Raw genomic sequence first — 26196 nt, 5'->3', positions numbered from 1 at the left:
TAGACAAGGAGATGATTGCTAACAATAAACTGTCTGCTCTTTATTAATCAAAATGATCACCCAATCATTGAAGGTGTGAGTCTGCCAAGATAAAACACACATAAAATGTCCTTACTTCCACCCTTGTGTACACTGAACATGACTAATGATCAATGATCGGGTAGATATAGATTCCTGTAGGGTGGTTGGTTTTGCGTCACCAGGCTTCCACTAACGTACAAATCTTGTGACCACTCTCAAGCACCAGATTAGAACCAAAAAGTGCTATGTTCAAAGCTTGCACATCAGAGCCTTTTGGGCCTTGTGGTGCTTTGGACCCATCCACATATGGAAAAAAAAGGGAAATATCCAAAAGGTTGACACTACCTAGTATCAATTTTGAATAGGTGAACTAGAAGCCAAGATCTCAAGTCATTTGAGGCTACTGTAGGAGAGTAGAAGGAATTTTGATGAGTTTTCCGCATTGCATTGCTGCTGAGATGCCTTGAAAGTGTAATGAGATACGTGCAGTTTGTCGAGCAACTTTAGAGCAATTCTAGAGTATGTGTGACTAAAAGAAGTTTATTTGATTATTTCAAACCTGAAGTGCCAAAAAAATTGCTTTATTGAGATACATGCAGTTTGTTGAGAAATACTAGAGTGTGTGTAACTAAAAGAAGTTTCTTTGATTATTTCAAACATGAAGTGCCAGGAAAATTGCAGCCATCTGTCATCAGATTCACTTATAGTCTTCGTGTGTGGTAAGGTCTTGTGAGCACTGCTAGCAAATCGGTTAGCAAAAGTAGATAAGCTCTCCAGAGCTAATTTAATGATTCTGAATATACAACTTTTACACTGGAGAAGCAAGATGAGAAGGTGGCTCTAGGACTAATTGAAGCTGCCAGAGAATGTATATTCTGGTTTTTTTCAAGTAATGTTAGCATGGTGTTTTATTGATTGATTTGAGGAGAGAATTTTGGAAAAGTTTCACAAACATTTTGAGAGACACGATTATATTTCACTTTTTGGGAACTGGAGTGGCTTTTCTAAGTTTCTTTTTAGAACACCAGCTCTAGATTTATTGGCAGGTCTCAAAAGTTTGGTGTTGGCAGTCCCAAACCGGTTCTCACATTTTGGACCTTCTTCAACTCTGTTGAGATGCTTGCATCCCAATTCGACAGTCCAATGCTGTTGAGAACAGTGTTGGAAACCATTGATTGGCGACAGTAGTTAGAAAAGCCGCATCGCATTGAGCTTGGTGTTTTGAAGAATACAATAACCTACCTAGTTGTTGCATGAAGAGGGTGTGAACACCCTTTTTGAGGTGTTAAGTGTGTGCTTTTATGGTGCACCTTCAACCAGCTTGGGTTGGAACCTTGCACATGATTGTGCTCACACCTAAGCCCTTAGCTTTGTGAAATTTAAATTGTGGTGTTGGGATTTCTTCTTTTCTCTTTTTATTTTAAAACGTTTTGGGGGGCTGCAGTTCTCATTCAGCTGAAACATTATAGTATCAGAGAATTGTTTTTTCTGCTTCTACAAATAACCCCCACCTTGTTTTCTCTGTTTACAGTTGATGGGCTTGCTGTTTTCCTTCTTAGATCCAGATCATCCACATGGAACTTTGCTAGCTGGCTATTTCAGCAAGGTGGGTTGTTATCCAGTTGATGCCAACATCACTGGCAGCTGTGGTTGTGTCTCTCTATGATTTTAGGCAGGGTAATAGTGTTATCACACATGGCTATTTTCCTATGATCTTGCTTGCTGTTTCCTCATATAGGTCGTCATCTGCCTTTTATTGAGAAAGCCAGATGCTGTGATGCGTTATTTGCAGGTATATGTTTGAGCTTGAGTTTGATTAAGAAAACCAAGGGAGTTGTGTTAAACATAGATAATTTAAAAAGTGAACATTGTATGGACTGCATTTGGGTTTTAAACCTTCAGCTGTTTTCTGATTTTGCAGGTGCATCAAGAGATTCTCAAGAAACTTGTTGATCATGTTGCGATCAGGTCTATTATGGAGGTGAAATCACATTCCCAATTTCTTTTAACAAATTATCATAGTGAATTGTTTTATCGAACCTTAGATATAACAAGTGTTTGAACTTCTTTCTTGACAAAAAATAAAACTTTAGGTTTGATTTGTGTCGACCTTCAATTCCTCTCCAAATAATGTAACTGAGGAGAAGAAGGTCGTCCTTATATTAAAAGAGGTCAAGTGAGAAAAAACATTCATACAAAGACTTCTAGGCCTTTGCGAGAGCCATTCCAAGGCACACTTTGCATCTGATAGCTTTTTCGTTTGAAGCTAGCAAGCTGAAATTGAGTCCACATAGGCAAAGCAGGGCACTATCGTCAAAACTCATTGTGTGTCTCCTCCTCTCAGCAGATCAGCTTATGTACTGCACGTGTGGCAAGTGTGCTGAATGAGAACCTTACTCCAGATGAATTTTTGTGGAGCGAGACATCCGAAAGCTTGGTGGTTTCTATCTGTAGAGTACATATGTGGTTTGTTTTGTCTCCCCCAAGCACTTTGGATGTAAATAGATAAGCACTTTGGATGTAAATAGATAAGCAGCTCACTATGTGGATTGACCACTTGCTGAGATGGGGGACTTTGGGGGACTGTGGATGCTGGCCAAAGTAGCATATGTGTTGACTGTAGAGCTGAGTGGGATAGGAGATTTTGGCCATTCCCTTGTCCTTAAGAGGTGCAGGAGTAGACACCCCTATCTCTTGGCTGGAAGAGTTCTCGGGCATTGGTATGCCCTTGTTCAAAGGTTACGTGCACACTGCTGCATGGAAGCATTAAGGAGGATTTTTGTGTGACTTAAATTTAGAGTAAGAGTAGAGAGAGGAGATAACAATGGCAACATTTGATTGGGTCCCAAGTATCCATTGAAGCGTCCCCTTCACAAGCAATGGGCTGATTTGTTGAAGTGCTCAAATCTGTTGTAGACCTGTGTTAGCTGATCTGGGCTGACTATTGGCAGGTAATTGCACACCGGGCTACTGAACTGGGCCGGGGTGGATGCTTGTTGAGCTGAAGAGGGCTGTGCATGTATCTTTTTGCTGATTGCTTCAGGAGATGACCTCTTTGCTTGATTTTGGTGTTTTTCTCAAGAACTTTGAGATGATGAATGAATTTTCCAATCGTCCTTTATACTGGGGGTCCTGATGAGCAGATTGGCCACCCCTACAAGTACCCATGACTAGTAAAAATATATTCAATTCCTTTTTGATGCGTTTTTCGACCTAGTGATGGGCGGGCTTCTTTCACCCCATTTGGGCGCTTGAACATTTGGCTGCCGGAAACTGTCCACTTTTCCCATGCTTGGTTCAACTCTACCTTGTGCCTGCAAATGCCTGGAGTCCATATGGCTGCACATTCCTGAAAGGTGAATTTGGGCATGTTCTTGGATTCATCTAGGTATACAAAAAGAGAGAACCTCTCTCCCTCCTGCACACACACAACTGTATATATATATGTCGAGTGCTCGGCTCCTGGCATACTAAGCATCTTGGACATTTGTACAATCTCAATGAGTTGCACAATTTATGGGGGACAATAAAACTGGCCCCTGATAGAAACCAGAGTGTGTTAGACTAGCAGTCACCCGTCCACTTGTAGTCTAGATGTGAAAACAAAACAGATTGGAGCTAGAGCGCCCAAATCTGAAAACAAGGCGACACCTGTTGGCCCCAAAGCTTGGCGCCCCTTGCGGTATTTCTTTATTCAATTTCCAAAAAAAAAATGAATGGCTGAGTACAACAAAAATCAGCCAAGAGATTACACCTGTATGTCCAATCTGACGGCCCACAATGCCTCTTAGCACAGAGGATCTATGCACACAGATCTGTGTTCCACAATAACACACTGTGCCTCCCTCTGATCAGCCAAGACCACTAAGCAGGGCAGCCATGAGCATACATCTGGCATAACTCAAGTGCATGATACAACATCTCAGCTCATACATACATATGCTGTCCAAACTCTGTCTCAACCCTTGTCAATCTGCCATACCCCTCCTCTCACAAGGGGCCAGATAGCTCATATCTGCACAACAGACATCAAGCAGTAGAAAGAGAGATAGATGAACAGAAACGGAGCTTACCAAATTCAGCTCGTGAAACAGCACTGGAGGAAGCAACGGTACCAATCTGTACTTGCAGGCACTTGTTTCCACAATCCTGCTTCACATGCATGCACGTACTTGTCTGTACCTTCCTCCTTGCGTTCACCTCTATGCTGTCTCTGAATGTACAGATTTGAAAAACAGCCCCGTACCCGTCTGCACTACCTCGGGATACGTGCCAGGAGTTGTACTTGCACACGTAGCCTGCTGTCCACACTTGTACTCGCCGGAACCTGCGTATTCAGTTCTGTCCAGCACCTGTCCTGCGCCGCCTGCAGCAGTACTTGCTGTACCTGACTGTCCGTACACTGTACGGCAGTCGTACACAGCCTGTCCAGAACCTGTGTGCAGCAGAGATCCTTGCAACAACTCCTATGCGCAGCCAGCAATAGAAGAGAAAGAGAATAATTGCAGCAGATCTGGCCATACAGTGCTGTACGGCTGGTTTGCACTCAGAAAAACAGCAGCAGCAGCACACAAAATCTGCAGTCGGCTCTTCTCTTCAGCTTCTCCACGCATGTACACAACAAGCCTCCACGACTCCTTTTCCCAAAAGCTAGAGAGAGGGGGAGGAGAGAGAAGCACTCACTCCAAAAGTGGAGTGGCCTCCTCCCCATAAAAATCCTAGGGCCCCCAAACTTTAAAAGTTCCCTAGGGCCACTAAGGCCTAGGGGCAACTTTAATAAACATTAAAGTTTAATGTTCTAGTTCCCCCCTTCACACCTAGGGATGTCCACACATCTTAAACTCTGTCCGGGCACCCCCCCATGTGAATCATAAAATATTCTGACTCTGCAACCACCATGCCCACACTTGTGCTGTTCCATTTTCACAGGGCCATGACATACCCCCCTCTTGAAAAATGGCAAGCGTCCTCGATTGCATTCTGGTGATGCATCAAAATATCCAAAGTGATATACAATATGGCAAGATCAGCGTCCCAATCTCTCTCTGAGCCATACACATGTATCAACATTCACTGCAATCCAATGGCATAGTAATAGTCCAAGTTATATACCACTGTGAACCATACATATCACCCAAAATACCATGTGACTAGTACACATATATCATAGAAGTCCCATAAACAGATGTACTGTCAGCCTCACTACCTTCGGGTGAGATAAAAAACTGCACCAAGCGACCTCTAGATGTCATCTGAGCCTGTCTGTATCAAGGGAGTGGAGGTGCTACCTCCCTCTTGAGCATCAGGTAATGCTCCAGACCCATGCTCTGCTGAACCTGAATGAGCCACAATAAGAGTCGGCTCTAACTCAAAGGCATCGAGATAAAGCTGCAAAACTTGAGGTGAATCTGTTAAGTCACCTTTCTCCATCCACTTCGCATCCATCGGTGAATAGTTCTTGAACTTCACAAGATAGCGACGGGAAACTTTACCTCGTACCTTCCTTTCTTTATGTGCCAGTATCTGCTCTGGAATCAGAACCTCATCAAGTTCCTCAACTTCCGGCTGAGCCTCATCTGATACATCCTCAGGCACATCCCCACGGAAAGGTCTAAGAAGACTCACGTGAAAAGCATTGTGAATCCTGCAGTGATCTGGTAACTTCAAACGATCGGTTACCTCACCAATCTTTTCCAAAACCTGAAAAGGCCCTTAATATCGCATGCTCAACTTAGGGAATAAGCGCTCTTTACCCTTCATCTTCTTGAGTTTAGCCTTTTCAAAGCGCAAAAGAACCCAATCACCCAATGCAAACTGTAAATCACGTCTGTGACGGTCTGCGGCTTTCTTTTGCTTTTGCTGAGTTTTCTGGAGGGCCAACTTAACTCTCCGATAAGCTTCATCCAAGCTCTCCACATACTGATCAGCCTCAAAGATCTTATCCTTTGTATGCAAAATGGGTGGTACCTTCTTCCCTCCTCCTACAATCTCAAAAGGCGCCTTGCCTGTCGAGCTATGTACAGTGTTGTTATATGCAAACTCCACCAAAGGAAGATATTTTTCCCATTGTTGCTTGTGCTCTGACACATAACACTTGAGAAGATCCAACACTGTAGAGTTAGCCTCTTCTGACTGACCATCTGTCTGTGGATGAAATGACGATGAAAACTTGAGAGTTGTACCCATGTTGTCGAACAACCCTCTCCAAAACAAACTCGTCATCCGTGGATCACGGTCACTAATGATAGACGTAGACAAGCCATGATACTTGAAGATGTTCGCCATGAACAACTTCACCATATGATCCACTTTAATTGTCTTCCGCACGGGAATGAAATGTGCCTGCTTACTGAACCTGCATATGATAGTCCAGATGCCATCATTTCCCGTTTGTGTCCGTGGAAGATTAAATACAAAATCCATGGCAATGCTCTCCCAAGGTCTATCTGGAATAGGTAAAGGCTGTAATAACCCTGGTGTCTTCTGACGGTCAAACTTTACCTTCTGACATACGATGCATTGCCTCACAAAGGCATCAACATCTCTTCTCAAGGTTGGCCAATAAAAGAAAGTCTCCACTGCTTTGACCGTGGCGTCAATACCTCTATGACCTGCGTACGGTGGAGCATGACTTTCAATCATAACCTTGAGTCGCAATGGCCTGGTAACACACAGTTTGCCATGCATTGCCTCACAAAGGCATCAACATCTCTTCTCAAGGTTGGCCAATAAAAGAAAGTCTCCACTGCTTTGACCGTGGCGTCAATACCTCTATGACCTGCGTACGGTGGAGCATGACTTTCAATCATAACCTTGAGTCGCAATGGCCTGGTAACACACAGTTTGCCATGCATCAATAAAAACCCATCTCTGAGAGTATAGTGCTCATGCCGCTGACCCTCAGACATCTAATCATACAACCTTTCAAAGTCCTCATCATGGGCATACTGCTCTTTCATTTCATCAAGCTCATGATGATAAGCAAGTGAAACTGCAGAGACCTGTGGCTTGCGTGACAAAGCATCTGCCACTACATTCTTTTTGCCTTCCACATGCACAATCTGGAAGTGAAACATTGACAAAAAGTTTGCCCAACGCATATGCTTCTCTGAAAGCTTAGTCTGCGTGAGGAAATAACGCAAGGTTTGATGATCTGTCTGTACAGTAAAATCAGCCCCAAGCAAGTAGTGTTTCCATGTAGAAAGAGCGTGAATTATAGCCAACATCTCTTTCTCATAAACCTGTAAATGCTTCTCGGCATCTTGCAATACTCTACTCTCATAGGCTATGACATGTCCCTCTTGCATGAGAACTGCACCAATGCTACTTCCACATGCATCACACTGAACAACAAAAGCCTTTCGGAGGTCCGGTAACACCAGTACTGGGTCCGAAGTAAGCTTTTCTTTGAGCTTTTTGAATGCTGTAATTTCCCGATCAGCCCATCTAAACGGAGTTGCCTTCTTCGTCAAAGCATGAAGAGGCGAAGCAATTTCAGCAAAGTGCCGTATGTAACGCCTGTAATAGGAACACAATCCTTGAAAGCTGCGTACATCATGCACGGTCCTCAAAGCTGGCCAATTAAGTATTGCTTCCACCTTTGCTGAATCCATACGGACTCCATGACCAGACACAATATGCCCCAAGAAATGTATCTCCTGCAAAAAGAACTCACTCTTCTTGCCATTAACAACCAACCTATGGTTTCTGAGTTCTGCAAACACAATGGCCAAACGCCTTCTATGCTCTTCCTCAGTTTGTGAATGCACAATCATATCATCAAAGAATGTGCCCACAAACTCTCTATGAGGCCTGAAAATCCTGTCCATCATTCTGTTAAATGTGGCAGGCGCATGGTCAAACCAAAGGGCATAACCAAGAACTCATACAACCCAAACGTGGTTCGGAATGCTGTTTTATGCACATCCTCGGGTCTAATGCGTATCTGATGATATCCGCTTTTCAAGTCAATGCGACTAAAGACGGTGGAGCCCTGTAAGCGGTCCAAGATGTCATCGATCCTCGGTATGGGGAATCGATTCTTGATGGTATTCTTGTTCAGCGCCCTGTAATCTATACACATGCGCCAAGAACCATCCTTCTTCTGCACTAAGAGCACAGGTGAGCAAAAGGGTGATGAGCTAGGCTGTATCAACCCTTTATTCAAAAGCTCCTGCACCTGACTCATAATCTCTTCCTGTTGGGCTGCACTAACACGGTACGGCGGTCTATTCGGTGGAGTACTACCAGGAATCAGATCTATGGCATGATCTTCTGGTCTCTCAGGAGGTAATTCTCCTGGCAATGACTCGGAAAAACAGTCTTGAAACCCACTTAAGAAATCAGTCCTGTCTTTATCTAACATTGACAAATTAGACTTAGACTCATCATCTTGTGCATCCTTTACATAAATCAAGTACGCGGAAAGATGCTTTTTCATTACTGATGAAATCGCCGAAGCGGATACAATAGGAACAGATTTCCCTTTGAGTTTTACATCCAATACATGCTCTTTCCCTCTATGAGTCAGAGTGATTTTCCTATTGTAAGTATCCACCACCGCATGTACCCTGTGGCACCATGGCATCCCCAACAAAACATCACAACCATCCAAAGGCATGATGAAGAACTCTTCGCTGTCCACATAACCCTGCAAATGAAGCCGAAGCTTCCCAATGATAGGAGTAACGGGTTTTGCATACCTTGGACAAGCCATATTAGCCTCATGTAACGGCCCCATCTCCTCTGCGCGAATCTCCAATCGGCCAGCCAAATCTGGTGAAATAAAGTTGGCTCTAGCACTTGTGTCAAAGAAGATCAAAGCATGCTGATCTCTCACTTTGCCCCATGCCCTGCACAACTTTGTGGCTTCACCACCTGGCTGTTCCCCCACAAGATCAGGAACTAAGCCTGCAGAAGGCTTTTGTTTCTTTGGCTTGGGCTCTCCTTTATTGTCAGGGTCCTTTTGGGACTTTCTTTTGGGACAATTGAATGACATATGCCCCTCTTCAGTACAGTAGAAACACTTTTGAGCATCTCTCAAAGCTTGTCTTTCCTCAGAAGTCGTCTTGGGCATTGGCAACTTCTTATACTTTGTCTCTGAAGACCCTTTAGTATCACGAGAAGCATGCCCAAATTTTTCAGCTTTCTTGCTCAATTTCTTACTGCCTTTAAACCCAGATGAACCACCTGTGAGTAACGCATTAGCTGTCATAGCATTTTCAATCATCTGTGACATGTTCGTTACTCTTGTCTTTATACAATAATCTCGTACCTCCTTGGGCAGCCCACAACAATACTTCTCTACCTGCTCAGATAATGGCACGGCACGGTAAGAAGTCACTGGGAGTAAAGCTTCCCAAAACTTCTTGTTATAATCCTCCATCACACTTTGAAGCATCCAATTTGTGCCAGGCGGTCATAATATCCACCTCAAATGTAGATGTGAGCCATACGGAAGAGAAAACCTGTTTGAATTGGACCCATGTGGTGGGTGCTATGCCCTGCAAAAGAAGAGTAGACCACCACTGCAAAGCATTGCCCTTGAGAAAAGTGGCAGCTTTCCTCACCTTAGAGGACTCTGTGTAATTCCCACCAGAAAAAGCAGCATCAAACTGCTGTAAAAAGGTAAGTGCTTTAAGTTTATCCTTGGCCCCACTGAATGTGTCAAACTTCACTGCAGCTCCCCCTTCCTTGTAATCCTTCGCCTTTCCCATAGGCGTTAGATTATCATATGGAAGTGGTTTCGTAAGATTGCTGCCCCCAACATTCATACCCATCATTGGGTCAACATTTCCCATTCCCACACCAGGCATACCATACATTCCAGCCATGTTTCCAAACATTCCATTATGCATACCTGGCTGCATACCACCAAACATATTGCCTTGCATCCCAGGTTGCATGCCTCCAAACACATTTCCTTGCATACCGGACTGCATACCACCATACATATTCCCTTGCATGCCAGGCTGAAAATTGGCTCCAAAAGGCCCATACATACCCATGCCTCCCTGAGGGTAACCCCCAGTCATGGATTGGAACACCGAACCACCACCAAAATAACCTGGATGCATGTTCTGCTGAGGAATAGGTGGCTGTCCATAGAAGGAACTCTGAGAGTTTGCACCATAAGCATGCTGCATATTCGGAAACTGGCCAAAAGATGGTTCTTGTGGGATGGCACCACTATGACCCTGAGGAAGATTCTTGGAACGAACCTTCTTCTTCTTTTTCTCGGGCTCTGTGCGGGGCTCTGTGCGAGATCTCATAAATTCAGCAAATCTCTCACTCTGTGTGAGCTGCATAAAAGTATCCATAACACTAGCCAAACGATCTTTGAACCGAGCATCATCATCCTCTTTACCATGCACATCTTCTGGCTGTGTTACATCCTCATAAGGCTCAACATCTGCAGCCTGTTCTCCTGCAAAAATATCCTCAGATACATCTCTCTCAGGAGAAGTCTCTTGCTCTTCTTCTTCATGATAGAAGTACTCATCCTCTGTATCAGACATGTTTGCTGAATTTTCAGCGATGGCTTTCTTCAAAGCAACCACGAGCTCACCCCCTTCAGAAAGTTGATGATTGGTCCCGGCAACGGAACCTTGAAACCGGCCCTTGATAGAAACTAGAGTGCGGTAGACTAGCAGTCACCCATCCACTTGTAGTCTAGATGTGAAAACAAAACAGATTGGAGCTAGAGCCCAAATCTGAAAACAAGGCGACACCTGTTGGCCCCAAAGCTTGGCGCCCCTTGCGGTATTTCTTTATTCAATTTCCAAAAAAAAATATGAATGGCTGAGTACAACAAAGATCAGCCAAGAGATTACACCTGTATGTCCAATCTGACGGCCCACAATGCCTCTTAGCACAGAGGATCTATGCACACAGATCTGTGTTCCACAATAACACACTGTGCCTCCCTCTGATCAGCCTAGACCACTAAGCAGGGCAGCCATGAGCATACATCTGGCATAACTCAAGTGCATGATACAACATCTCAGCTCATACATACATATGCTGTCCAAACTCTGTCTCAACCCTTGTCAATCTGTCACCAATTGGCCGACCATTTGGTCCATCTCCAGTTTTTGCGTCTCGTTCACTTGAGGCCAAGCCAGTGTCTCGTGTGAAGAGACCAGCATTTTGCTGACATGGACGGGAGCCAGACTGGTGCCACCCGTGTGTTAGCAGGATGGTGTCGTATGGACGGGAGCCAGACCAGTGCCACCCGTGTATGACCTGGACTGTGTTCGATCCATGGGATTTTCACGCCATGGAAGAGCCAGTATTCGTGCCGTGTTTTGCCTATGGGACTGTCACACCATAGGGAGACTCGTGCCTGGAACTGTGTCTTACCTATGGGACTGTCACTCCGTAGGAAGACCAGGTTTTTATGTTTTATGTTGTGCCAGTTTTGTGCCGACAGATATTTTGTACTTGTTCCATGAACGGGAGATATGTCCATGTTACTATTTGCACATGCACACATATTTTGCATGTTTGAAACTGTTTTCGCATGACATGTATTTGTGTGTTTGCCTGCTTGACGTGTTACTTACTGAGCGGGGACGCGTGCCAGTGAGTCGTGAAGTCTGCTCTGTATTCTGACGAGTTCTAGTGCATGTGAACAGGTGGTAAGTATGTTACACATGTTGTTTTAATGTTTTTTATTCTAACCCTTTATTTTATAAGGTTAGGTGTTCACACTTATTTAAAAGTGGGCACCCCCTTTGGGCACCCACTTTGGGGCCAAGGTGGGGAGCCCCACTTTTAAGTGAGTGTGGGGGTGGGCATGGTCACCTACCCCCACTAATCCCCCCACATGCATGCGTGGGTATCACCAAAGTTAACTCCACATTAATTTTATTAAAAAAGGCTTCATCCATGAAGCGTAGGGGATCAATCGTTTCTCTCCTTCAAGCGTAAGAAACATAATCGCTTCCTTCAAGTGTTTTATTCACCAACCGGCGACCATCTCTCCTCTTGGCGCACGCTCTTCATGAAGGCGACTGCTGCAGTACTTGCTGCTGTTGGCTGCGACTGCACTACTTCAAGTGGCTGTACTTCCAGCCAGTATTGACTGCAGGCGGCTTCTCCCTCAGGCGAAAGTACACCAGCAGGCTGCGTTGCCCTCTACTCTGCGCTGGTGTTACCTGCAGGCTGCAAACTACTCCCTCCTTCCTCTCCAACAGGCGGCTGCCTACCCTGCACAACAGCTGCCACCTTTTGAGGGCTACGCTTCTATTCCTACAGCCAGCCGGCTCTTTGCAGCCAGGCGCTTCCTAGTGGCTGCTTCTCTCATCCTTTCAGGCGGCTGAATCTTCATCAGGTGGTTGCGCCTACCCACAGCAGGCAACTACACATACTTCTCTTTCTGCTGTTGTATTCCTCCCTTGCAAGTGGATGCTTCTTCTTTCACAGCAGGCGGCTGTGGTTTCTTGTGGTGGTACTTGTCTTGATAGTTCTACACGAGGCAACTCTTTCTTCAACAAGGGTGGCTTCAAATTCTACACAAACACCACAAGTATTGGTTTTCTATCAACCATCTACAAGTAAGTGAATTTCAGATTCCAGTAAAGTATTTTATGTTTAAATCTGTTAAGGGATTCATCCCTCTACGGCCACACCCGTTCGGTGCCGGGTTGTCCAAGCTATATTGGCGAACCTCGGTCCAAAGGTGCTGAGATCGGGAGAGCCAGGCGTTAGTACGAGAGCGCCTGTCTGTGCGTGGTCTCGGAACACCAGTGAGGCGCTCTCCGCGGAGTCCAGTGAAAGCACAGGACCGTAGCGATTGGACCACACTAGTGGTCGTTCTGCTTCGAGCTTCTACATCGAAATTCGAGCCTATTTGTTTGGTACTGTTTTCATATGTACATGGACATTATCTGGTTCTTGGAACCCATGGAGCATTGTATTCATTAAATACTCCCAATAAATATATCATATATTGAGGGGGGGGTCGGCCCGTTCCGGCCCCAGTGCTGGTGTCCATCTTTCCATTTCATTTCATTTAAATTTCAAGTTGTTTTAAGTTGTCCATTTCATATTTGTGGTTTTAAAGTTGTGCTATTAAGCGTGTGGGTGTCCAACGGAGTCTTTCCCACTTGACGGGATCGGTTTCACAATCTGCCATACCCCTCCTCTCACAAGGGGCCAGATAGCTCATATCTGCACAACAGACATCAAGCAGTAGAAAGAGAGATAGATGAACAGAAACAGAGCTTACCAAATTCAGCTCGTGAAACAGCACTGGAGGAAGCAACGGTACCAATCTGTACTTGCAGGCACTTGTTTCCACAATCCTGCTTCACATGCATGCACGTACTTGTCTGTACCTTCCTCCTTGCGTTCACCTCTATGCTGTCTCTGAATGTACAGATCTGAAAAACAGCCCCGTACCCGTCTGCACTACCTCGGGATACGTGCCAGGAGTTGTACTTGCACACGCAGCCTGCTGTCCACACTTGTACTCGCCGGAACCTGCGTATTCAGTTCTGTCCAGCACCTGTCCTGCGCCGCCTGCAGCAGTACTTGCTGTACCTGACTGTCCGTACACTGTACGGCAGTCGTACAGTGCTGTACCTGCTGTTGTACCTGCTGGTACAGCCTATCCAGAACCTGTGTGCAGCAGAGATCCTTGCAACAACTCCTATGCGCAGCCAGCAACAGAAGAGAAAGAGAACAATTGCAGCAGATCTGGCCGTACAGTGCTGTACGGCTGGTGCACTCAGAAAAACAGCAGCAGTAGCACACAAAATCTGCAGTCGGCTCTTCTCTTCAGCTTCTCCACGCATGTACACAAGCGCATCAACAAGCCTCCACGACTCCTTTTCCCAAAAGCTAGAGAGAGGGGGAGGAGAGAGAAGCACTCACTCCAAAAGTGGAGTGGCCTCCTCCCCATAAAAATCCTAGGGCCCCCAAACTTTAAAAGTTCCCTAGGGCCACTAAGGCCTAGGGGCAACTTTAATAAACATTAAAGTTTAATGTTCTAGTTCCCCCCTTCACACCTAGGGATGTCCACACATCTTAAACTCTGTGCGGGCACCCCCCCATGTGAATCATAAAATATTCTGACTCTGCAACCACCATGCCCACACTTGTGCTGTTCCATTTTCACAGGGCCATGATAGACAACGCATGACTTGACACCTCCTAGACCTAGATAGTATTTGGTGGCTTGTCCTTGGACAAGGGCTCACAACTGTTGGGTTTCGGAGTCGTCATGTGTGTACCTGCTTGTGTTTGTGTGTGAACATCCCTTGTATGTGTGTGTGAACACTTCCTTATGTGAGTGAGTGTGTGTGAACAACCTCTTATAGCTGTTTTATGTGTTAATGTGGTAAGCAGTGATGTCATAGGCCTAGCCATGTGTCATTGCTGTGGTAAATGTAGTGTCAAAAATAAGGCTTTTAAGCCTATAAAAAGCACTGTACTCCTTGAAGTTTTGGTCATCAATCAATATCATCATTCAATCGTGCAATCATTGTCTCTCCTTTTGAATTTGTTACATCTGTGTGTGTGTGTGTTTACTCTCTCTCTCGAGTCCCTTAGCATAATGGTCGTCACCGATACCAGAGCTTGGTGACCGCTTCCTCTCTATACTGGCGTGTGTGTGCAGGAGGGAGAGAGCTTCTCTCTTTTTGTTTCTTCACAAGGAGATGGCAGCTTGTTCTTTCCTTATTGAGAATTCTCCCTCTCTCTCTCTTTTTCCCCCCCCCCCCCCCCCCCACCTCTGTTCGCGCTGCACGCTGGCGTCCCCCTCTGCCCTTGCTGTGTTGCGCCTGTTTGCACCCTTGTTGCGTGTCTGCCTCCCTTTTCCCACCCGTGCTGCTGTACTGCGCCTGTTTGCACCCTTGCTGCGTATTTTCCCACCTGCCCTTGCTCAGGCTCCCAAGGCAGCAACTAGGGGGAAATAGCCGCCTCCATTTTCCCACCCGCCCTTGCTCAGGCCCCCAAGGCAGCAACTAGGGGGAAATACCCACATCTGTTCGCGCTGCACGCTGGCGGCCCCCTCTGCCCTTGCTGTGCTGCGCCTGTTTGCACCCTTGTTGCGTGTCTGCCTCCCTTTTCCCACCTGTGCTGCTGTACTGCGCCTGTTTGCACCCTTGCTGCGTATTTTCCCACCTGCCCTTGCTCAGGCTCCCAAGGCAGCAACTAGGGGGAAATAGCCGCCTCCATTTTCCCACCCGCCCTTGCTCAGGCCCCCAAGGCAGCAACTAGGGGGAAATACCCGCCTCCCTTTTCCCACCCGCCCTTGCTCAGGCCCCCAAGGCAGCAACTAGGGGGAAATAGCCACAATGAACCTACAGGAGCTGGAGGCATACATCAAGACAGAGGAGGACAACACCAAGAAGTTATTGGGCGAACAAAAGAAGGTGCTAGACAGGGTTCTGAAGCAACATAAAAAACAGTTGGAAGGCCTCCACAAGGAGATACAGGGAAAGAACAACAAGATTGAAGAACTGGAAGCCCAGGTGAACCACGAGGAAGAGGTGATTCAGATGTTGAAAGAGACCCAGCTGCAACAAACAGGAATGCCAGAGGCTGCCCCAATAATAGGGGAACTCTGGGCAGAAATGGAAGCCCTAAAGGCTATGGTCAAGGACCATACAGTGGAGGAAGGGGAACTGAATATTCAAGAGGGTTTAAGGACTGACTTGGAGCAGTTGAAAGTTGCGGGAAGAACTGCAGACCACTAAGAAAGATTGGGTGGAGGTGGTGAAGAAGCACAAACCCCCACAGAGCAGCATACATGAGACTCTTGAGGAGGAGAAACGCAGGAAGGATAGGGCCCTCCATGTGCGAGTACGGGGGCTACAGGCGGGGGGTTCCCCCAAGTAGGATGCCATGACGCTTTGCCAGATGCTAGGAGTGGACGGGATCGCCCCACCCTTTGCAGGTACATGGAGGGCAGGCAAGGATATGACACGAGAGTGGCCCCTCATCATTAGATTCCCTGATGCCACCAGCTGACAGGCCTTCTTAGATAGGCGGGCTGCCCTCAAGGGCACATAGGTGTACATGGGAGATGATCTCACCCCAGCACAGGTGGCACACCGGCGTGAGGCAATGGTGACTGTTCATGAGGCCCACAGAGCAGGCAAGTGGGCTATCTACAGAGATGGTAGAGTCATTATCACTGAGCGTTGTCCCAAATAGGGACGCGGGGTCTATGAGACCAAACACCTGAGGTTGGTAGTATGGAGCTGCAATGGCATGTTGTGGTCGAATCTAGGAGGCTTGAGCGAGATTCTCACAGGCAGGGATGTCATTTTTTATACAGAGACTCATCAAAGCCATGAGAGGGGCTTACCATACATAGCCGGGTATGAGTGGAAGACATATCCGATAGATTCTGAGCATCGTCCGGAAGGATGAGGATGCATGGTATCTTTGGGTGCGGCTATAGCTTAACAGTAAACAGAGTCATCCTCATTGTTGTGAGTTATTTTGCACCATGCCACTCCCCTTACGCCGCACAGCATGGCCAGTCACCATACTTACCATTATATGGGGATATCATGGAGTTCTCACAGCCGGGGGAAGTCCTCCTGCTCGGGGATTTCAATGCCAAGACGAGAAGTTAGCAGGTCCCACTACTCGATCTAGACGACCCTATCAGACTACAAGAGCTGGACATCACTGACACAGGGCTGCAGCGATCATCACTGGACCATTAGGTGCTCACAGTGTATGGGAGATATTTCTTAGAGCTGGGAACTGCACATGGTCTCGTTATCTATAACGGGATGTCCCGATGGCCCTCCTCTGGTGCCCTCACCTCCTTCCCTCACTCAGCAGGTACTAGCACTGTGGACTACCTTATGGGATCTCTGGTTTTAGCACACCTTCTTCTCGACTTCTCCATTCTGCCACCCCCTTTTGAAGCTGACCATGGCTACCGCTCTTTAACTCTTACCTGCACACCACCCATCCCTCCACGCCCCCCCCCCCTTCCATCTCACATTACACTCAGGTCCTTTTTGATCACGAGCTTGACATTGTTTACTCCAACCACATCTACCGCCAACTCTAGGATGTGGAATGTACTGTTCCCCTATCGACCCTCACAGCACAGCTCACCACCATAATCCACAGATCCGCCACGGCTTCTTTCATCTGCATGCGGTGATTTACCGCCAAGCCACCTTGCGGTTCCATGCCCAAGAAGTGTTGGTATGATGACGAATGCCGGGCCACACGCTCCCGTCTTAAGCATGAGGTACGGATTGGGCAAATCACGAAGCGCCAAGCGCAACAGATTTCTCAATGGCTCACCCAACGCAAGAAACGGGAGTTCTATGCTTGGAAAGAGGATGAGTTATGCCGACCTCTTTTAGGGCCGAACTGCAAAGAGGCCTGGAGGAAACTTCGAGAACATCGCCCTCCTACACCTATCACTTGCCCGGACACATGGCACTCCTATGCACGCTCCCTCTATCATATCCCCCATCAGCCACCCCTACCCCCACCACCAGATCCCCGTCCCACCACACAAAGGGCATGGTGCTCAAGGCCATTTGTAGACTACGCAATGGGCGAGCCCAGGATCATGAGGGACTCACTGCCGAGTACATCTTGCATGCCGATTATACCCTGGCGCCCCTTGTTCAATAGCGCCCTTTGTGAAGGATTTCCACCCTCTTGGTCCACCAACACCATCACCCCCATCCTCAAAGCCGGAGATCCACTTGATCCTAGTAACTACAGGACGATCATGCTTGGCCACACATTGGCCAAACTCTATGGATCAGTGCTAGAGGCGGAGCTCAGTTCATTTGCAGAGAGCTAGGGATGCAGAGGCTCAGGACAGTCTGGCTTTCGGAGGAGCTACTCTACCCTTGACCACATCTTCACCCTCCGTGCCATCATCGAGGAGGGTAGAGCATGACATCAAAGGATTTACTGCTGCTTTGTGGATTTCCGCGAAGCTTTTGATACTGTACCCTGAGCCCACCTCCTTCACCGTCTATAGGAGATCGGAGTCCCATCTGACATGGTTTGGAGCATCATCGCCCTCTATGAGTCCGTCACCGGACGAGTGAGAGCCCCAGGAGGTACATCACAGGAGATTTCCAGCTCTTTGGGGTGAAACAGGGCTGCCCTCTATCACCCACTCTTTTCGGCCTCTACATTGATGAGATTTCGGGCTTCATTGATGGATTAGGCAGGGCTGGTCCCACACTGGCAGGCATATTGATCCCCATACTACTTTATGCAGATGACATTGTCCTCCTCTCAGACTCAGTCTGCCTTACATGACTTTTGCACTCAGCGGGAGGTAAAACCAAGGTAAATGGTCTTCAATACCTCTCGCCCCTTCACATCCAGATTGAGCTTCACATATAGAGGGGATCCTATGGAGATTGTCTCATCCTATGTAGTATGTCTACCTTGGTGTCACTTTCAGTGGCCCACGCTTTACCATGGTTCTCGCAACACATGCCAGAGTGACGCGGGGATATGCAACCCTGAGCTTACTTGAGCGGTAGTGCTTCCAGGCACATTTCCAGGAGCCCAGGACGAAGGGCTGGCTTTTTGACACCCTCATCACACCAGCCTTGATGTATGGAGCAGCCTTCAAGGGGCCAGATTTATCCGATGAGGATTGGCAGTGAGTTGAGAGGCCTGAGGTCATGATGTTCTCCCGTATGATCTGCAACAAACCATCAGTCCTACACCAAATTATCCAGGTAGAGGTTGCTGCAGCCCCGATGGTAGTGGATGCACTCTTCCAGACAGTCACATACCTCCATTGCATCAGTCACATGGATCCCCACAGGTGCCCGAGGCTTGCCTTGGAGTCCTCCAGACAGCTACCACTTGAGGGGCACTCTGGAGTATGGTATGCACTAGTTTCCACTTGGTTCTCAGTATACGGGCTTTGCATGGACCGCCTACCCCCCCTTCAATACAGTTTGGACTCCCCTTTTTTCTGGCTATCTCACGAGGATACCAACCAGGTTATCCAGTTAGATCTTCTCAGCCTCTTTACACATTGCACATGGATCACACCTTCGGAGCTGCCCACGAAGATGCAGTTCTACGGAGATCACTTCCTCACACTCACTGAGGATGGGTTCATCCAGCAGCCGGGCTACTTGAGTGTTCACATGTCCCATGCCATGCGGATTGCGATTGGCCAGATACGGGTTTCATCCCACCTCCTCAGAGTGGAGACAGGTAGAGCTGAGTGCATCTTCAGAGCTGAGAAGCGCATACGGAGACCCAGAGAGGAGAGGATATGCCGACTATGCTACATAGAGGTTGAGACCGAGGAGCATTACATATGCCGCTGCCTAGTATACTACGAGATCCGCGGGAGGTTTCATTGTCTTTCGTGAGGGATTCGGTCCACTCTCCAGGATCATTGACTTCGAGGACTAGCGTTGCCTAGGCCTCTTCGTGCTTGAGCTCCGTAGACACAGGGACACCTGTTTGAGAGAGCCTCGGTCCCAGCCACCCCGCTCCCTCCCTCGCCAGCCAACCATCACCAGTTTCTTCCAGACCCAAGAGGTGGAGGACACCGACATAGTGGATCTTGAGTTTGATATGGCTTTCAGTGATGAGGATTTCACTCAGAAATCCATGATCCAGCATGTAAGCATGTTCATGAAAGGCACTGCTGCCCATTGGTGGCTCACGGAGAAGCTCTCACCAAATCCTGTTAGATCATGGGAAGAGTTCAAGGAGAGGTTCTATGCTCAACTCTTGCCTCCCAATGCATTGAATGAATGAAGTGGGATTGGGTAAAGCAAAATGAGGGGGAATCGGTAAATGCATATGTACAAAAGTTTTGGAAAGTGCTCTTGGAGGTGGCTCCATTTATGCATGTCACCGAGGCGGAAAGGAAGAGAAGGTTTCAATCGAGATTGCAACCCGTGTACAAAGCGGGATTACAAATGTATCCTGGTCATACCTTACACCAATTAATCTCAGCCGCAACCGCCACCGAGCAATTGGAACCCAAATTGAGTCGATCCAATAAGGCTAAACCCTCATTTCAAGGCAAAGAGAGGGCTATCCAAAACCTATGAAATGATGGACAGCCACCTAAAAGGGACCAAAATCAACCCAAATCAGGTCCAAAAGCTGAAAATAAGTTTGCTAAAAAGCGCCCTTATAAGCCGGCAAACTTTGGTCTTAGTGCTCAGAAGAAGGAGCAATATATGCGTGAAGGCAAATGCCTTACTTGTGCCAGCACTGAGCACATGGCAAGAGCAAGCTGAAAATGCTAATGTACCGAAACCCATGGTACATATGGTTCCCGTTGTGCAAGGGGATACAATGCATGATAGCAAAGATAGGGTTGTATGCAAAGCTTGGGGACAACTCAAAGATCACTCCGCTTTGTTTATGTTTGATGATTGTGTATCTGAAAATTTCATATCCACTCAGATGGCAGCTGCTTTGGGTATTGAAGTGGAGGACATGGGTCCTCAAATTGAAGCAGGGGCTGCCTTTGTTGGTAGAGAAGTGCAGGTCATGCCTATTTTTGGCAAGTTACGCATACACATTCAAGGCTATGTGGATCATGAGGATTTTCTTGTGACGCCTTTGAATGGCTGTGATGTATTGCTTGGAAAGCCTTGGCATACACGTATAGATCCGTGCAAGGCTTACAAGACTAACAGGATCACCTTCATGCATAAAGGTCGAGAACATGTAATTGATGCTGGTGAAGAGGGTGATACCATTCCCCTTATATCTCATGTACAAATTAAGAAAGTAATGAAAAAGAGTACTTTTGCGTACTTGATTTTTATACGAGATCCTGTTGAGGAAAATAATGTACATGTAAACACTCTTTGTAATGATAGGCTGAAATTTTTGCAAGAGCACAATAATTGTTTTGCTGATGAGTTACCAAATGAGTTACCACCTGTACGACCGAAAGATCATCGCATTGATCTTGTGCCGGGTTGCTCACCACCTAATATGCCAGCCTATCGTGTAAGTGCATCCCAAAAAGAGGAGATCATGAAGCACGTGAATGAGCTTCTTGAGAAGGGTTTGGTTCAGCCAAGCTCTTCCCGATATTGTTCACCCGTCCTCTTAGTTCAAAAGAAGGATGGATTCTTTCGTATGTGTGTGGATTATAGAGCTTTGAATAAGCTTACCATCAAGAATGGGTTTCCGATTCCTCGCATAGACGACATCCTTGACAAGTTGGATGGATCGGCATGCTTTAGCTGAATTGATCTCAAGAGTGGATATCATCAAGTGCGTGTAGTGCTTGAGGATGTACACAAAACTGCTTTCAGGACAGCATTTGGGCTTTATGAGGATCTTGTTATGCCTTTTGGTCTTACAAATGCCTCGGCTACATTCAATAGAATGATGGATCGCATATTCCGTGGATACAGGAAATTTACAGGTGTCTTCTTTGATGACATCCTAGTCTTCTCGAAGACTGAAGAAGAACATAAAGCTCATTTGGCTATTGTTTTTGAAGAGCTCCATAAGCATAAACTCTTCATAAATGCAAAGAAGAGTGAGTTCTTCTTGTTAGAGATACATTATCTTGGGCATATTGTGTCCAAAGATGGAATGCGGATGGATCCTACAAAGATTGATGCAATTCGGAATTGGCCCGAATTGAGTTCGGTGCATGAGATCCGTAGTTTTCTTGGATTATGCTCTTACTACCGCAGGTTCATTCGGCACTTTGCATGGATTGCTTCTCCTTTGCATGATTTGACAAAGAAGAAGGCCGTGTTCAAATGGACTAATGTAGAGAGAGATGCATTCCTCAAATTGAAAGATGCAACTACTCATGGTCCAGTGTTGATCGTTCCGGATTTGCAAAAGCCTTTTTGTGTGGAATGTGATGCATGTGGAAATTGCATAAGAGCTGTTCTTAATCAAGAGGGACATGCCGTGGCTTATGACAGCCGTAGGTTGCATGATGCGGAGCTATCTCTTGGCATATATGAGAAAGAGCTCTTGGCTGTAATTCATGCACTTACTATATGGAAACACTATCTTCTTGGGGCTGATTTCACTGTGAAGACAGATCACCAGAGTTTGAGGTATTTTCTTACTCAAACTAAGTTATCAGAGAAGCATATGAGGATGGCCAATTTCCTCTCTATGTTTCATTTTCAGGTCTTGCACATCTCGGGAAAGAAGAATGTAGTGGCCGATGCATTGTCACGAAAGCCGTATGTAGCAGCTATCTCAGTTGCCTCTCATGGGGACTTGTCTACCATGCGTGATTTGTATCATAGAGATGCTGATTTTGCCACTATTTGGGCTGATTTGATGGCTGGTCATGCACATGCCTCATATGTGATCAAAGAGGGTTATCTCATGAAAGATAATTGCCTATTGGTGGTGTCTGACATGAGGCAAAAGGTTTTGGATGAGTGCCATGCTCCTCCATATGCTGGTCATAGAGGCATAATGTCTACTACGCACATGATTGAGTGGTATTTCTTTTGGCCAAGTATGCGGAAGGACATAGAGGTACATGTACGTGCTGTCAAAAGGTCAAATTTGATAGGCAAAAGGCACCAGATTTGCTTCAGCCATTGCCTATTCCCACGCAACCATGGGAAAGTATTACAATGGATTTCATTATGGACTTGCCACGTACCCAACAGGGTAGTGATGCAATTTGGACAATTGTGGACAGGTTTAGCAAGCAAGCTCATTTCTTGCCGGTCAAAAAGACCATCAAAGCTGAGCATATGGTTAAAATATATCTTGCACAAGTGTTCAAACATCATGGAATGCCGAAGTCCATTGTGTCACCCTCAAACGGATGGGCAAAGTGAGGCTAAAAAATTCAGCCGTGTTGGATCTCTTGAAATGTTATGTGGCGGATCAGAAGTCTTCTTGGGAGAAGTACTTACCGCTTGTGGAATTTGCATACAACAACACAGTGCATGCATCTACGGGAAAGGCCCCGTTTGAGATTGTTTATGGTAAGGTGGTTTTGCCACCCATCCTTCGCACAAAGGATGAGATATTTGCAGCTGATGAGTATGTAAGAGACTTGGATATTGCTTTTGCTCAGGTGCGGACAGCCATTGCAAGGTCACAAGACAAGCATAAAAAGGCTGCCGACAAGCATAGAAGGCAATTGGATGTTAAAGAGAATGATTGGGTATTGCTGAAATTTGAGAAAGCAAGACTTGCAAAGAGGCTTGGCAAAGACGGTGCATATCCTAAGCTTGCAACCAGGTACTATGGGCCTTTTCGAGTGATCGAGAAGATCAATGAAGTGGCTTTCAGATTGGCATTACCTAGTCATTGGCACATACACAATGCTTTTCATGTGAGTCTCCTTCGCAAGTATGTAGGGCCGGAGCCCAGTGAAATGGTCATTGAGGATTCAGTGGATGAGCTTGAGGAGATCTTGCAGCCAGAGCAGATTGTGTATCACAAGGAACGCAAGCTTGCTCCAGGCAAAGTTGGGAGGCGTTACCTTGTGAAGTTTAAGAACTATCTTCCCATTGATGCTAAATGGGTAGATAAAGAGTTCTTCAAAGATTACCTGCATGTGCTTCAGACATATTTGGATCTTCCAAATACAACTCTTCTGTCAAAACTGTTGTTTAGTCTTGTTATGCAAGATCCTAATAAGAAGTACACAATCTTGTTTACTTCCATGGGCTTCACTTGTCCTCTGGTGTGGTGAACATTGCATAGCATCTTTATGTGCTTGCCTGCAAATGAAATTGCATGCTGTTTTCATGCCTGCATGACCTATGTGTAGTTCCGGGCTAGGGGACGTCCGCCCGTGAACCGTGCGTGTGAAACTGTCTGCTGACATGGTTGTGTGGCATGTGAACAGGTGGTAAGTATTACCCAATCTAGGCTCAAATAGCCTTTAGGACTTAGCCAATATTTATAAGTGAGTGCGTTCCCACTTCATTAAAGTTTGGGCGCCCAAAAGTCACTTATAAATTATGACCGCTTCCAAGTTCACACTCACTGAAGTCCCGAGACGGACAAGACTCAATGTCCAGGACCTGATCCTCCCTTTTTACTCATAAATGGACATCTCCCCATGTCCTCTCACCTGATTGGACCCCAATTCACTTACTTATAAAGAGAAAATTCGTGTTTTCTCTTCATGAGGATTTTTGGAGGCTGAAAACTCTGTTTTTCCACCATTTTTCTCCATTTCCAAGCTCTCCATAGCCATACCCAACTTGCTAGGGTGTTTTCCAAGCTTCCAAGAGTGTTTCCAAGTGCTAATCACTCTCCTACTCATTCCCAATGACTGAAATTCAGCAAAACAGCTCTCATTTTTGCTGTAATTTCTGGTCTTTTTACTGAAAACCCTAATTTCAGCCTTCCTTTCTCAAATTGAACCATAGGGGAAGTTTTTCCAGGGTTCCCTTCATCCTCTTGAAGACTTTTGTCGCGAAGGATTGCGGAATTGAAGATATCAACACTCCTAAAGCTTCCAACGCGAAGGCTTTCGCTTGCAACAACTTCTATGAAGACTGGTAAGCTAATTGGACAATGTGTTGTCATTACTTATTCAGTAGAAGGGCAGGACTCCTTGTTTAGCCGCCCTGTGTAGTATTTCTCTTGTCCTATGTGCTCTTGAAGATGTTGCTACCTTGCTTGGTAGAACATAGAGCCAATGGTAGAGAATATGGGCATTGAAGTCGGGCCGGGCATCAAGGCAGCTCCTTGGTGACCTACATCGACATACCATTGTTTTCTAAATGCTGAATTTCATATGCATTGGCATGGAGGATTTGGCAATGGATGCCCGTGAAGCTATGTATTGAATTTCTCCAATAGTAATACAATTTACTCAAGGGAGGGGTCGGCCGTTCCGGCTCATGGTGTGTCTCCTGTCAATTTAGCAATTTCCTTCTTGTATATGAGCAAGTGTCCTTCAAATCTTAGTGTATTTAAGTGTATTGATTAGCATTGTGTTCAACCAAGTTACATTGGTATCAGAGCATACGGTTCTCTTTCACTTCTATCGTGAGAGACGATCACCGTGAACACTAGCTATCTCTACACTTAGAACATTATGGACAGCCATACAATGAATGTTGGAGATGCTAATACACGAGGCAGGGAAAATGAAATGCATGCCTCCAATGCTTTACAGGATGAGCAAACTCATGTGGTGCACAATAGGGAACATGAATATGTGGGACAGCCGTCCCGTGGCAAAGAGAAGATGCAAGAAGAAGAGTCCATAGTCTTGAGGGCTGAACTTACTCGTATGCAGGCTCTTCTCTATGCACAACAAGAAGAATTGAATCTCTATCGCCGCGAGGATCCATTGGTACATGACCGTTTGAACGCCAAGAAAGCTGAATCTTATATGGATAATGCAATGGCAATGATTGCTCAAGAGTTGCACATGCAACCGAGGGATGCAGCACGTGCATACTTGGCTCGTACCGAGGATGCCTATGCCGAAAAGGCAACCATCCCACATGTCTTGGAATCCCCACAAGTGCCCGAACAAGAACTTATGTCTAAGAGGATGAATCTCCATGCTATTGGAGAGGAACAATCAGTGACTTCACGCCATGCAGGAATATTTCATGTAGCCCGTGAAGGATACAATGTTTATGGCAGTGGTCAAAATGTATGTCAAATGCCATTGCCGGCTGAAAATGTGCATGCACAACACATGCAACATGGGCTGCAATTTTCTGTTGGTGCAGGTATTGCGCGTATCTCTCATGCCACCCATGTCTTCGGGTGTGCTCGTGAGGGAGAAGTTATGGCTGAAAATGTATCAATGCATGTTGAGGGGCCAGCCATGCCTCATGCTCACAGGGCACATGTATCTATGCCTTATGCATCACCTTTTGGTCCTAAAATGATGCCAGTCACAGGGGCTGTCCCAATGGACAAACATGGGGGAAAACATGTTGAGATGCACACACATGCAACAAAGTCTCGTGAGTTCAAAGCCGTAGACAAATCTGTGAAGTTTGACACATATCGTGGGGAATATGATGCATCAAAGGCACTTGCTTTTATTGCCCAGTTTGATATGGCTTTCAGTGATGAGGATTTCACTCAGAAATCCATGATCCGGCATGTAAGCATGTTCATGAAAGGCACTGCTGCCCATTGGTGGCTCACGGAGAAGCTCTCACCAAATCCTGTTAGATCATGGGAAGAGTTCAAGGAGAGGTTCTATGCTCAATTCTTGCCTCCCAATGCATTGAATGA

General features: G+C 46.3%; 1 protein-coding gene across 14 annotated transcripts in view; it reads left to right on the top strand.

The window, feature by feature from the left end:
* LOC147637975 (uncharacterized) overlaps positions 1-26196 on the top strand; it is a 237637-nt gene that overhangs the window by 24547 nt on the left and 186894 nt on the right. For 12 of the 14 annotated variants that reach the window (XM_086797152.1, XM_086797089.1, XM_086797184.1 and 9 more), the window contains 3 exons: positions 1553-1627; positions 1760-1813; positions 1943-2002. In XM_086797152.1, the coding sequence (XP_086653278.1) occupies positions 1553-1627; positions 1760-1813; positions 1943-2002 (189 nt within the window). The remainder of the gene's footprint in view (positions 1-1552; positions 1628-1759; positions 1814-1942; positions 2003-26196) is intronic. The other 2 variants (XM_086797175.1, XM_086797166.1) reach the window with 1 other exon arrangement.

This window comes from Cibotium barometz, chromosome 5, assembly GCF_041138505.1.
Source record: "Cibotium barometz isolate CiBa-2024 chromosome 5, ASM4113850v1, whole genome shotgun sequence".
Taxonomy (NCBI): Eukaryota; Viridiplantae; Streptophyta; class Polypodiopsida; order Cyatheales; family Cibotiaceae; genus Cibotium; species Cibotium barometz.
This window is presented reverse-complemented; position numbering and strand designations above follow the sequence as displayed.